This window comes from Myodes glareolus, chromosome 7 (genome assembly GCF_982192425.1).
Source record: "Myodes glareolus chromosome 7, mMyoGla1.1, whole genome shotgun sequence".
In the NCBI taxonomy this organism is placed as follows: Eukaryota; Metazoa; Chordata; class Mammalia; order Rodentia; family Cricetidae; genus Myodes; species Myodes glareolus.
The window spans coordinates 61,325,343-61,336,368 of record NC_142032.1 but is presented as its reverse complement, the minus strand read 5'-3'; the positions used below and the strand labels follow the sequence as shown (position 1 = coordinate 61,336,368).

At 53.8% G+C, this 11,026-nt stretch overlaps 1 protein-coding gene across 1 annotated transcript; it reads right to left on the bottom strand.

The window, feature by feature from the left end:
- Window positions 1–3,228: 3,228 nt before the first annotated feature.
- On the bottom strand, window positions 3,229–10,650 carry Th (tyrosine hydroxylase). Its single transcript, XM_048458184.3, has 13 exons — window positions 10,498–10,650; window positions 8,465–8,701; window positions 7,360–7,534; window positions 7,014–7,102; window positions 6,817–6,884; window positions 6,431–6,481; window positions 5,932–6,077; window positions 5,725–5,860; window positions 5,488–5,557; window positions 5,041–5,097; window positions 4,798–4,893; window positions 4,438–4,571; window positions 3,229–3,676 (listed from the first exon to the last, which is right to left on the bottom strand). Exons 1-13 carry the CDS (start codon window positions 10,585–10,587, stop codon window positions 3,517–3,519), a joined length of 1,509 nt encoding a protein of 502 aa, XP_048314141.3. The 5' UTR covers window positions 10,588–10,650; the 3' UTR covers window positions 3,229–3,516.
- Between the last annotated feature and the right edge of the window lie 376 nt (window positions 10,651–11,026).

Genomic DNA, 11,026 nt, shown 5'->3' with positions numbered 1-11,026 from the left:
TCCAAGGTCTTTCTCAGATTCTCTCTGGGCCTTAAGGACTTTCCCTAGGGTCTCACTGGAGCCTAAGACTTTCTCCCCTTTCTCACCAAGGTCTACAATAGTTCCTAGATTCTGTTCAGGTCTTAAGACTTTCTCCAAGTTTTTACTGGGTCTTGAAGCCTTATCCAGTATCTTAATGAGGCCTATGGTCTCCAAGTGGGCCCCCCTTAGGCAAGAAATTTTTCTCAGAATTTCACTTGGCCTGAGATCATCTATAGTAGTTCACTATGGTCTATGTCCTTTCCAGGGTCCCACTGTAACTTAATCCTTTGAATTCCCATTTGACTTTAAAGACTTCCCTTCTGGCCTTACCGAGTTCAGAGGCCTTCTTCAGTATCCCTCTGAGACTTTAGAAGCTCATATGTTCTCAAACAGAAATAAGGCTGTATTGGCTACTTTCCCCTTGCTATAACAAAGCACTATAACTGAGACAACTTAGAGAATAAAAGAATTTATTTGGGATTAGGTTCCAGAGAGATAAGGGCCCATCACCATCACCATCACATCACACTAGGAAGACATGGCAGTAGACACACATGGCAGCAGGAGCAGGGAGCTGAGAACTCACATCCTTGACCGTAAGCAAGAGTAAAGAACATTAACTAGAAGTTGACAAGGTTGCAAGGGTTTTTTGTTGTTGTTGTTGTTTTATTTTTTATTTTTGTTTTTGTTTACTTTCAGAGTTTGCTCCCATAACATACTTTCTTCAGCAAGTTCTCACCTCCTAAATCTCCTCAAATAACACTTCCAGTTGGGTGTCAAGTGTTCAAATGCCTCAGCTATGAAGGATATTCTCATTTAAACCACCACAGAGGCTCTGCCAAAGATCTTCCTTGGGGTATCACTGGAGCCTTAGACCTTCCATGGGGTTTCACTGTGATCTGAAGTCATCCTCTCTGTGGCCTGAGGCACTTCCAGGATCTCTTGGAGCCTAAGGCTTTTCCCAGAAACTCCCACGGCCTACAGTCTTCACCCACTCTGAAGGTGGCCTAACCTCTTTCCTGCTCACTCTCGCTGAGTCCTAAGGGTCTCCCTGGAGTCTCATTGAGACCTATATAGTCCTCCAGGGTTTCACAGGGGTCTATACCCTCCCTTGATGTCAGCAGAGTGTATGGCCTTCCCGAGTCTCACTGTGTCCTGAGGCCTTGCAGGATATCTCTGGGGCCTAAGGCCTTCCCTAGAGTCCTGCTGCAACCTAAAGTTTTCTCAGGGTCTCACAGAGGCAAACTGTCTTTCTCAGCATTTTACTATACCCTAAGGCCTTCCACTTAGTTTCAGTTGTACCTTATCCAGGCATTCTAAGGCTTTAGAACTTTTCTAGGCTCTCATTGAGGTCAAAGATCTTCCTCAAGTTCTCTTTGGTGCCTGATACTGCCTCAGGTCTTATTGGGACCTAAGGACTACCCAAGGATCTCAGTAGGGCCTAGGGCCTCCCAGGGTCTCACTGTGGCCTAAGGCCAATCCTCAGAGTTCCATTGGGGCCTAGCATCTTCCCCAATTCCCTCAGTCACCTAAAGGTTTCCCCAGGGTCACATTGAGGTCTAAGGTCTTCCCCAGTGTCCCACTATTGCCCAAGACCTTCCCCAGATTTTCATTGAGGCCTAAGACCTTCTCTAGGTTCTCATTGTGGACTAAATCCTTCCCCTAAGGAGTGTTTCTCAACCTTCCTAATGCTGCAACTCTTTAATACAGTTCCTCATGAATGGTGACCTCAACTATAAAATTATTTTTGTTGCTACTTCATAACTGTAATTTTGCTACTGTTATGAATCGTAATGCAAATATCTGTGTTTTCCTATGTTCACAGGTGACTCCTGGAAGAGGATCATTTGACCCCCAAAGGGGTCACAACTCAGAGGCTGAGAACTGCTTCACTAAGGTCTTACTGAGTCTACAGGTGTTCTCATTGAGGCTTAAACCCTTCCTAGTATTTCACAAGAACATGAAGCCTTCTCCATGTCTTTCTGGGGCCCAAGTCTTTTCTAAGGCTTAATAGGGGGTCTCAGGCCATCCTAGTTTCTCAAGGGGACAAAGAAATTTCTCATAATATCAGTGGAGCCTAAGTCCTTTTCTGGATTTCACAGAAGCAAGCCTAGGGCTTTCCTTAGGATCTCAATGGGGATAAGGGCTTTCCAGAGTTTCCCTGGGTCCTAAAGCCTTCTTCTATGGCCTCACTAAAACCAAAGGTCTGCTACAATATTTCTCTATGTCTTAAGGCCTTCCTAGGTTCTCACTGGACCGTAAGACCTTAACTAGGGTCTCGTTGGTCTTTCCTGGGGTAGAGCATAAGCCAATAACCTTTCTCAGGGTCTCACTGGGACCCAAGGTCTTCCAAGGATCTCACTGGAGCCTAATATCTTCCAAGTGTCTCACTGAGACCTAAGGCCTCCCTGAGATCCCACTGTGGCCTACAATCTTCCACTAGGTCTTCAAGGAGGCAAAAGGTCTTCACTGGGTTATGACCTGACCCTGGACCTCACTGAGAACTAAGACACTGACAGGGTCTCAGTGGCATAAAAGCCTTCCCTAGGATCTCACTGAGGCCTAACACATTCCATACTATAACAAAGTAAGGCCTTCTCTAGGTTTCAATGGGGACTAAGGCCTTCCTCAGGTTTTTTCTGGAACCTAAGATTAGGGTCTCTTTGGGACCTAGGGTCTTCCCCAGGGCTGCTTTGGAGTAAAGGCTTTCCAAGGTCTCTCTGGGGCCCAAAGACTTCCCCAGAATCACTTTGGAGTCTAGGATTTTCCAAAGGTCTCTCTAGGACCCAAGGCCTTCCCCAGAGTCTCACTGGAACTTAAGGTGCTTCCCAGGGTCTCACTTAAATCAAACATCTTCCTCAGTGATTGCTAAAGTTTAAGACATTTCAGAGTTCAACTAGGATATAATCCTTCCCCTGGGTCTCGTTAGGTATAGTGTGGGTGGGGCACCACTGTTGCTGTGTCTTGCTTGCCCTCTTCATCCCTCTGTCTACTTCTTTGGTGCCTAAGACTCCTGGGCACAGAGAAAGTGCTGTTTGAGAGCTCAGAATTGACAGGGAGATGACACCAGAAACTTCTGCCTGGTCAGGAGGCTTGGGTTGGAAGAGGGAGGTGGGAGAAGAAACCTTCTAAACCTCCAAGTGAAGCTGGAGCAACTATGAGTGTCCAGAACTATCTTTGTGGTGATGCAGAGACCAGGAGCACTCCTTGAGACATTTCCTTTCTTTATTAAGCTAATGACCAGGGTGGTGTACAGCATGGAGGGCAGGGGACAGAGCAGGATCACCCTGGAGTGCATGCAGTAGTAAGACACAGGACTGAGAAGCAGTGAGGTTCCGTGGGGGGGGGGGGCATCAAAGGGCACAAGCAGATTCTAGGGGTACCCATGACCCAGCTGCACACAAGGGAAAGTCTCTGGGCTGGGGAAGGTTGAAGAAGGGGCTGGAGACTTTGCGGGGGGAAACCCTTGGTACCTGTGGGTGGTACCCTGTGCCTTTAGCTAATGACACTCAGTGCATGGGTCAGGGTGTGCAGCTCATCCTGGACCCCCTCCAAGGAGCGCCGGATGGTGTGGGGATTGTCCAGAACATCAATGGCCAGTGTGTATGGGTCAAACTTCACAGAGAATGGGCGCTGGATACGGGAGGCATAGTTCCTGGGGAGAGAAGCCAGTATGAATCCTTCAGTCACAGGAGATTGGGTGTGGGGGTGAGAAAGCAAGCTGGAGTCAGGTGACTCAGGACAGGATCTGCAACCTCCGGGAGCATGGGAAAATGGTTTTTCTGGGTCTCTCAAACCCCCAAAGCCTGTTCTAGACACTCAGGAAATTAAAGCCTCCTCAGAGGCCATAGTCAAAGAAAAGACCCCAGCACCTCTTGCAGGCAGGCCTCTTCAGGGCATTCCTCAGCTGGGCCTCTTCCTTCAGGAAGCCTTGACTGTGTGCCCTAGAGTGTCCCTAAACTGGTGTGGACATGCCATATGCAGTACAACAGGCCTGGAGAGGTGATGAGGGCCATCCTACCAGTCTCTTCTCCCCTCTGCAGACCCCTGTATAACTGTATCCCCACCTTTGGACTGCATATTCCCTCTATAATTTCCCTCACCCCCTTCCCCCAGCAGCTCCTAGCTACCACTGTGCCTCTTGTTCCCCCTTGTCTGCCCCCATCCCACTTGAGCCTGCGGTGCTCAGAGGAGGAGAAACTCGGGCTCTGCGGAGTCCCAGAAGGCTGGCCTGGACCTGACTTTGACCTCGCCTTGACCCTGTGCTGCTGGTCTCCCCCTCCTCAGACTTTCAAGGCCCCCTCTTGGAGCATGTACACTTGTTACACTCGCTGCTGCTGAGGGTGCAAAATGGGCTCCTGAGCGGAGACCAGGTCTGGTTTGCACGGGTGAGGTGGGATGAAAAGCCTCACCCACCTGAGCTTGTCCTTGGCATCACTGAAGCTCTCGGACACAAAGTACACCGGCTGGTAGGTCTGGTCTTGGTAGGGCTGCACAGCCGCTGCATCTGGGTCGAAGGCCCGGACCTCGGGCTCCTCTGACAGGGAGTGCTAGAGAGAGGGGCATCACACCCAGGGGCTTAAGGAAACTGAGCGGGGAGGGCTTCCCTCCTCCCACAGGGTATAGTGGGGTCCGAGCAGAGGGCCACGTTCTCTAGAGGAGGCTGAATCTCGGACCTGGGCCGAGAAGACCCTCCTGATGGGAGCAGCGCCCTCCACACCCTGACCCAGCAGCCCTAATCTCCTTTACTGAGGGCAGGGGGCGGGGTAACCTCACCAGGAGCTCTCCATAGGAGGACAACAATCCGGCACCATAAGCCTTCAGCTCCCCGTTCTGTTTGCACAGCCCAAACTCCACAGTGAACCAGTACACCTGCCAAATGTCACCAGAGTCACCTAAAACCACCTGATACCAAGCACAGCCCCTCTGGGTATATACAACACGCTACCGCCCACAACACGGAAGGCTGGTCTTGGGAACACAAAGGAAGGTCTGAGCTCTTGCCCTTTGAAAACCAACCGTAGAGAGTTTCTCAATTTCTTCATCCGAGGCCCCCAGAGATGCAAGTCCAATGTCCTGTGGATAGATAAGGAAGCTGACGTATGGAAAGATTCTGCTCTGGAATTGTACTTGAAGCAAGGGCACTGGGTCTCAGCTACCTCTCCAGAGGTCCTTTGGATGTAGGCTACATGTACCGTCCCAGGCATGCAAGAGCCTAGGAGCTGCAGTTCCCAGATAAACCAGCAGGTGGCAGCAAAACCATGAAAAATGCTCTCCCCTGGGACCTACACTCCCCTGTTGGCAGAACTATCTCCATTTCAGCGTTTCCTTGTCTGAAAAATCTGCACCCATAAGGGCAACGTCTACCCAAGAGGAGAGCCCCACCGCGTGAAACTTGTGAATCTCTGGCTCAACCACCCCCCCTCAACCATCACCCCGGTTTCTGCCCTGAGGCCCTAGACACACCTGGGAAAACTGGGCAAATGTGCGATCAGCCAACATTGGTACATGTCCCAACAGCTCGTGGCAGCAGTCCCTGTGTCGGGCCATGAGAGAAGGAAGGTAGAATGGACAGGATGGACAGGTTCCCTGTCCCTACCCAGGGACAAGAAGGCCTTGCACACACCACCCCCCCATCCTCATTGTGCACAGATATTACTGGATCACAAGTTTAGGGTCCCCTGCCCCAGGAGGCATACTCACGGCTCAGGTGAGTGCATGGGTGAGGAGGCGTGGCGGATGTACTGTGTGCATTGAAACACACGGAAGGCCAGGCTGGCCAGAAAATCGCGGGCAGACAGTAGACCGGCCACAGGTCGCAGCTGGAAACCGGTCCGCTCTGCAAGGGGTCACACATCAGGGTAGGCAGAGGAGATGCCCCTCCCTGCCCTACTTCCTCTGCATCCGCACCCTTCAAGAAGCGGGACACGTCCTCCAGCTGCGGGATGCTGTCCTCTCGGTAGCCGCAGTACCGTTCCAGAAGCTGGAACGCCTCCAGATGCTCCCGGCAGGCGTGGGTAGCATAGAGACCCTTCAGTGTAGCATAGACCTCCTTCCTGTAGGTCACAGCGTCTCAGGGAATTGCCTGCTGTTAGGGCTCTCCCCATGACTGCCCCACCTGCTCATAGCCTGCCCCACACACACACACGTGGATGCTCTGTGGGCCTGTGGATGCTCTGTGGGTAGGGCGTTTCTGTGGTTGAAAGGAACCCAGGGGTTGGGAAGGGACCAGTGGGGACCACCTCTGGATGGGCCACTAGATGTCCCTCCTCTAACTGCCCTTAGTCTCTCCTATTACCAATATTCCCAGGGGCGGCCCTCACAGACAGGGAGTCTGGGAGGTGTCTCCCTCTGGCCTTTCTCATGCTGGGTCCTGCTCTGACCCAGGCACATGTCAGCAGGTTCTTACCAGGTAGCGATTTCCTCCGCAGTGTACTCCACATGGGGAATTGGTTCACCCCTGTGGAGGGGATCAGTGATCAGTAGGGTCCCCCTCCATCTCAGAGAGGGTGGGAAAGATGGGGTGAGGCCCTTATCCTGAAGTTACACCCGCTGTGCAGAGGCCTTTGAGGTACAAAACGGACTGGGAGGGGTGCACTGCCCCCACCAGCTGCTTAGCCTCTCTGCCTCAGTCTCTCGCTGTGGCTGGGAGCCACGCCAGTGCCCAACACAGAGCACCACAGAAGAGACAGACAAGCAGACATGCAAAGCTGTGAGACAGAAGACCAGTTGCCTTCTTCCCCCTCTCCGCCCCTCCCTACAGGCTGGGGACTGACCCACGTGCAGGCTCCTTACTGCTTGTACTGGAAGGCAATCTCTGCGATCAGCTTCCGGCGCTGGCGGTACACTTGATCAGAGAAGCCCTAATGGCCGAGGGACACAGGTCAGGGGGAAACTGGTCTCTCCCCGTTCCACACACAAAGGGTCAGTTCCTAGCTGTGCCCACCCCCACAGGCCTCAGCTATGGGACACAGTCAGGACAACAGGCTCACCGGATGGTCCAGGTCCAGGTCAGGGTCAAATTTGGTGACCAGGTGGTGGCACTTGTCCAGTTCTGACACTTTCCTTGGGAACCAGGGGACTTCCCAGGCCATAGAGGCAAAAGAGCTCAGGTGAGTATGGACCCAAGGAAAGCTTTGCCCATCCTGGGTCTGGCTTCCCCTAGAGACCTCCTAGAGGGCAGAGGTTCTCCTAGAGAACCAGAGAGGGGGTGAAGCCAGCAGCACTCTGTGGTGAGAGACCAGCATTCCGTGGACACTTTAGGGTATCCCCTGGCAGGATGTTCTGCCCCCCCGCCAGGCCTCAAGGTCATTTGGTTGCACAGAAATCCATCCTCACCCTTGTCCTCCCTGGCACTCCGCACATCATCAGACACCCGCCGTACAGAGCTGAGGAGGGCAGCCAGGTCTCCGCTGGGCACCTCAAAGCGCACGAAGTACTCCAGGTGGGGACTTCCGGCCAGGGGCCTCTGGGCAGGCCGGGTCTCTAAGTGGTGGATTTTGGCTTCAAATGTCTTTGGGAGCAAAAGCAGAAAAAGAAGGGGGAGGGGGAAGAGACAAATGGGGAGGGAGCAATGGAGAGAAACGATGAGGGGTGGAGAGAGGTAGGGATAAACGGAGAGAAGGAAAGACGGGAGGGAGCAGCAGAGAGATTGAGGGAGACAGATAGGGAGCAATGGAGAGGGTGGAGCAGAGATGGAGAGAGGTAGAGAGAGACGGACAGACAGAATGGTGGGAAAGAGGAAGATGGAAGAAGCAGGCCTGGTCAGCGTTTCGTCCCTGCCTGAGTTTTGGAATGTGTCACCCATAGATAGATTGGGTATGTCTCACGCATCCATTCAGGAATCAGCACAGCTGTGCCTTTGGCCCCCCTTTCTGGACAGGCCTGTCTGTCTGTCTGTCTGGAGGTCATACCAGATAGCCTGACTCCCCCACTCATGGAAGAGCCCATGCCCTAATGGTCTCATTTAGGTTATTGGTCACACCCAAAGACCTGGACCCCACTCCACCATATCAAAGACACAAGGCCCAGGCCCAGACAGAGCAACTAGGATACCCAGGACTGGTGGGCAATGGTTGATGTCACCTCCACCTTCTGTTGCCCAGCAACAAAACACTTAGGCCATGCAGTCAACTCAGGGAGCTTGCAGAGGTTCTGGCTTTAATGTCATTTGAGAGTTTTTCTGGGGGACAGGTCATTAGCCAAAGTAGTAATGTAATCAGCTGCTTTGGAGGCCCCTGGGCAGGTGGGTAAGAGAGGCTGTATGTATGGCAGTGGGTATCAGGCGCTGAGGTTGGATGGCGGAGCTGAAGGGTAGTCCCTGAGACCTAGCCTCTGCAGGTCTGAGCAGCCATATTTCTGCCCTGGAGGGGGACACAGCCATTCTCACGTGTCTTATGTGTATTTGCCCTGACACACCAAGCCAGCACTCCAATGGCCTCACCTCAAATACTTTGACAGCCCGGGACAGTGAAGAGGGTTTTGTACCCTTCAGGGAGAAGAGCAGGTTGAGAACAGCCATCCCATCCTGCTCCTCAAATACCACAGATTCCAGGGGGTTCCCGGGTTCTGAGGAGGCTACTGCTGCTGCTGCTGCTGCTGCTGCTGCTGCGGCCGCCGCCTCCCTCTCCTTCCGAGCATCCTCGATGAGACTCTGCCGCCGCCCGATGAACCTTGGGGACTGGTGGGAGTGGGGGTGAGATTAGAGATACGTCTATGTCTCCATGCTGGTGTCTCCACTGATCCTGCCTCCAGGGCCTGGGCCCTGGTCAAACCACTGCATGATGGGTGGGAATGAGGACAGAGCTCACAGGACAGTGTTCTGACTGACTGGGCATGGTGGGAAGGTAGGGCCTGGAAGCCACGGCAGACCTGGAGGGCAAGGGCTCCTGGCCACCATCTCCCAAAGCAGAAGTGCCCTGCTACCTGCCTGCTGGGCATAGACCTAACTGGGTTAGTGATTGAGGACTGTTACTCAGGCTGTTTCTCCTGATGTCTATGGGCAGCACTCGGAGCACAAAGCCTCAGGCATCACAGGGCAGTGGCTAGTTCGGGTGGTCCATTCAGGCAGAGTGTACCATACTCAGTCAAAACAAGCATCCTTCCCCTCCTGACTGTCTGAGAGAGGCGCGGGGCTGAGCCTCTTGCACACGCCATCACTGGGATAAGGGGTTCTTAGCCAGGTGTCCTGTCCACGTGTCCTCTCACCTGGGAATACCCCCTATAAAAATGTCTCCAGCTACCTTGTCCCTTTTCTACTGTCCTCTACTACCCCCTCCTCCTGGCTACCTTGTCGAGGTCTGAGTACGGGTTACCTCCGTATGGCCTCTGCTGGCTGGGTGCCTGCCACAGCTGTGAACCAGAGTGCCCGATCCTCCAACACCCAGAACTACCCGGACCTGAGTGAAGAGGGGCCTGAACTCTTATCTGGGGGCTAAGCTCCCCAAAAGTTTCTGGGTCCTTTAGTTGAAATAATAAGCCACCCTGGGCTTTCAGGATGCCACGGTCGTATGGAGAAGGATTCCCCCTGGGGCCGCCTCTTGACTCCCAGAAGGACACTGCAGATGCAGCCAGAGCCACAGGCTTCCTGGGAAGAGCACACGACTGGGCGTTTCCCAAGGAGGCCATGGGGACAGCCACGCAGCTGAGACGGGTGAAGGGGCACTTTGACCCCACAGTCGTCTCTTGAGAAGAGCCTGCAAATTACCTTTCTAAAGGTCACAACGGTCTCATTAAGGTCTCTGTCAGGCCAGGGCGATGGCGAGATGGGGCTCCAAGGAAAATCTGAAAGCCCTTCTCAGGAGCCGAGGAGACCCTGTGTCCAGGCTGGCAGAGGGACTGTTTGGTGTTTGGGCAGCACCTCTCCCTTGGTCCCTGGGCCTCCCTAACACAGGTAACACAGATCCAGGGCAATGGGAGGTGGCAAGGGTGAAAGTATAGGAATTGCCCCAGAGCTAGGACCTCTTCTAACACAACGGAACCTGGGCGCACGTCCTGTTTGTATGGGACAGCAGCCGGCAGACCAGCCATTTACTGACCAGCTCTCCCTAGAAGTGTGCATTGCAGGAACTGCACACCCGGTCACAGGCAAGCTTAGAGAACCCCAAGAAGGCAGACAACCGGGGGACTACTGGAGGGTGACCTGAACCATAGGACTCTCCCAAGACCACCCAAGAGAGATTATCCTCTTAGTTCATGAAATAAAACCCACAGATGCCCACAGAAGCCCCAGAAAGGATGGCCCCAGGTGACAGGCACTGACTGTCCCCCGTGGAGTCCAGCAGAACATAGCAGAGGCACTTACCCAAGTACAGGAATAGCTAACAGGGCCCCAACTAACCCTGGGACAGGATGGGACAGATACCCATTCCAACCCCGGTGCCAGACACTGGGTGGACTCCAAGCCTGGGGTATCCTCCCGCCCATAGGTGCAGAAACTGCTCCAGATACCCTTGGGTGACAGCATGCCCTTCTCACCATGATGGCCTCGACCTGCTTGGCATCCTGCTCTGAGACGGCTCTTCTGAAGCCCTTGGGCTGTGGTGAGGAGGCGCTGGGGGTGGGCATAGTGCAGCTTGGTGGTCCCGGGCTCTGTCTTCACAGCCCTCGCTGAGCGGACGGCCTCTTAAAGGCCAGGCTGACGTCAAAGCCCCTCTGGGTCCCCCACCTCCTACCTCCTGCACATCCTCTCCCCGCCTGCTGCGCCTGAGGGAGGCGGGGGTGGGCACGGAGCGAGGGCTACAAGAAAGGCCTCCGTCCCATTAGATCTAATTGCATCCACTGTCACAGGCACCTGCCTCTGAATCACCCTCAGCCCGAGGCACGACATAAGGACAGGGGCTGGCTGGTGTTCTGCAGGGCAGGAGACAGATACGGCCCTCCGCCCAAACCAGGGCACCCAGGAGGGGTCTTGCTGGATTCCTAAGGGCTCATGTTAGGAAAACTAAAGCCCCTGGTGGCAGGTAGGTCCAGAAACCCCTTGGTGACATTTTTGGTGTCTTAACGT

Coding starts and splice junctions, on each gene's coding strand:
- Th (XM_048458184.3), bottom strand. CDS start 10,587: ATGCCCACCCCCAGCGCCTCCTCACCACAGCCCAAGGGCTTCAGAAGA. Junction 6,482..6,816: donor ATTGCCTTCCAGTACAAGCA/GTAAGGAGCCTG, acceptor TCCCCTCCACAG/GGGTGAACCAATTCCCCATG. Junction 6,078..6,430: donor GCGGAGGAAATCGCTACCTG/GTAAGAACCTGC, acceptor TGTGACCTACAG/GAAGGAGGTCTATGCTACAC.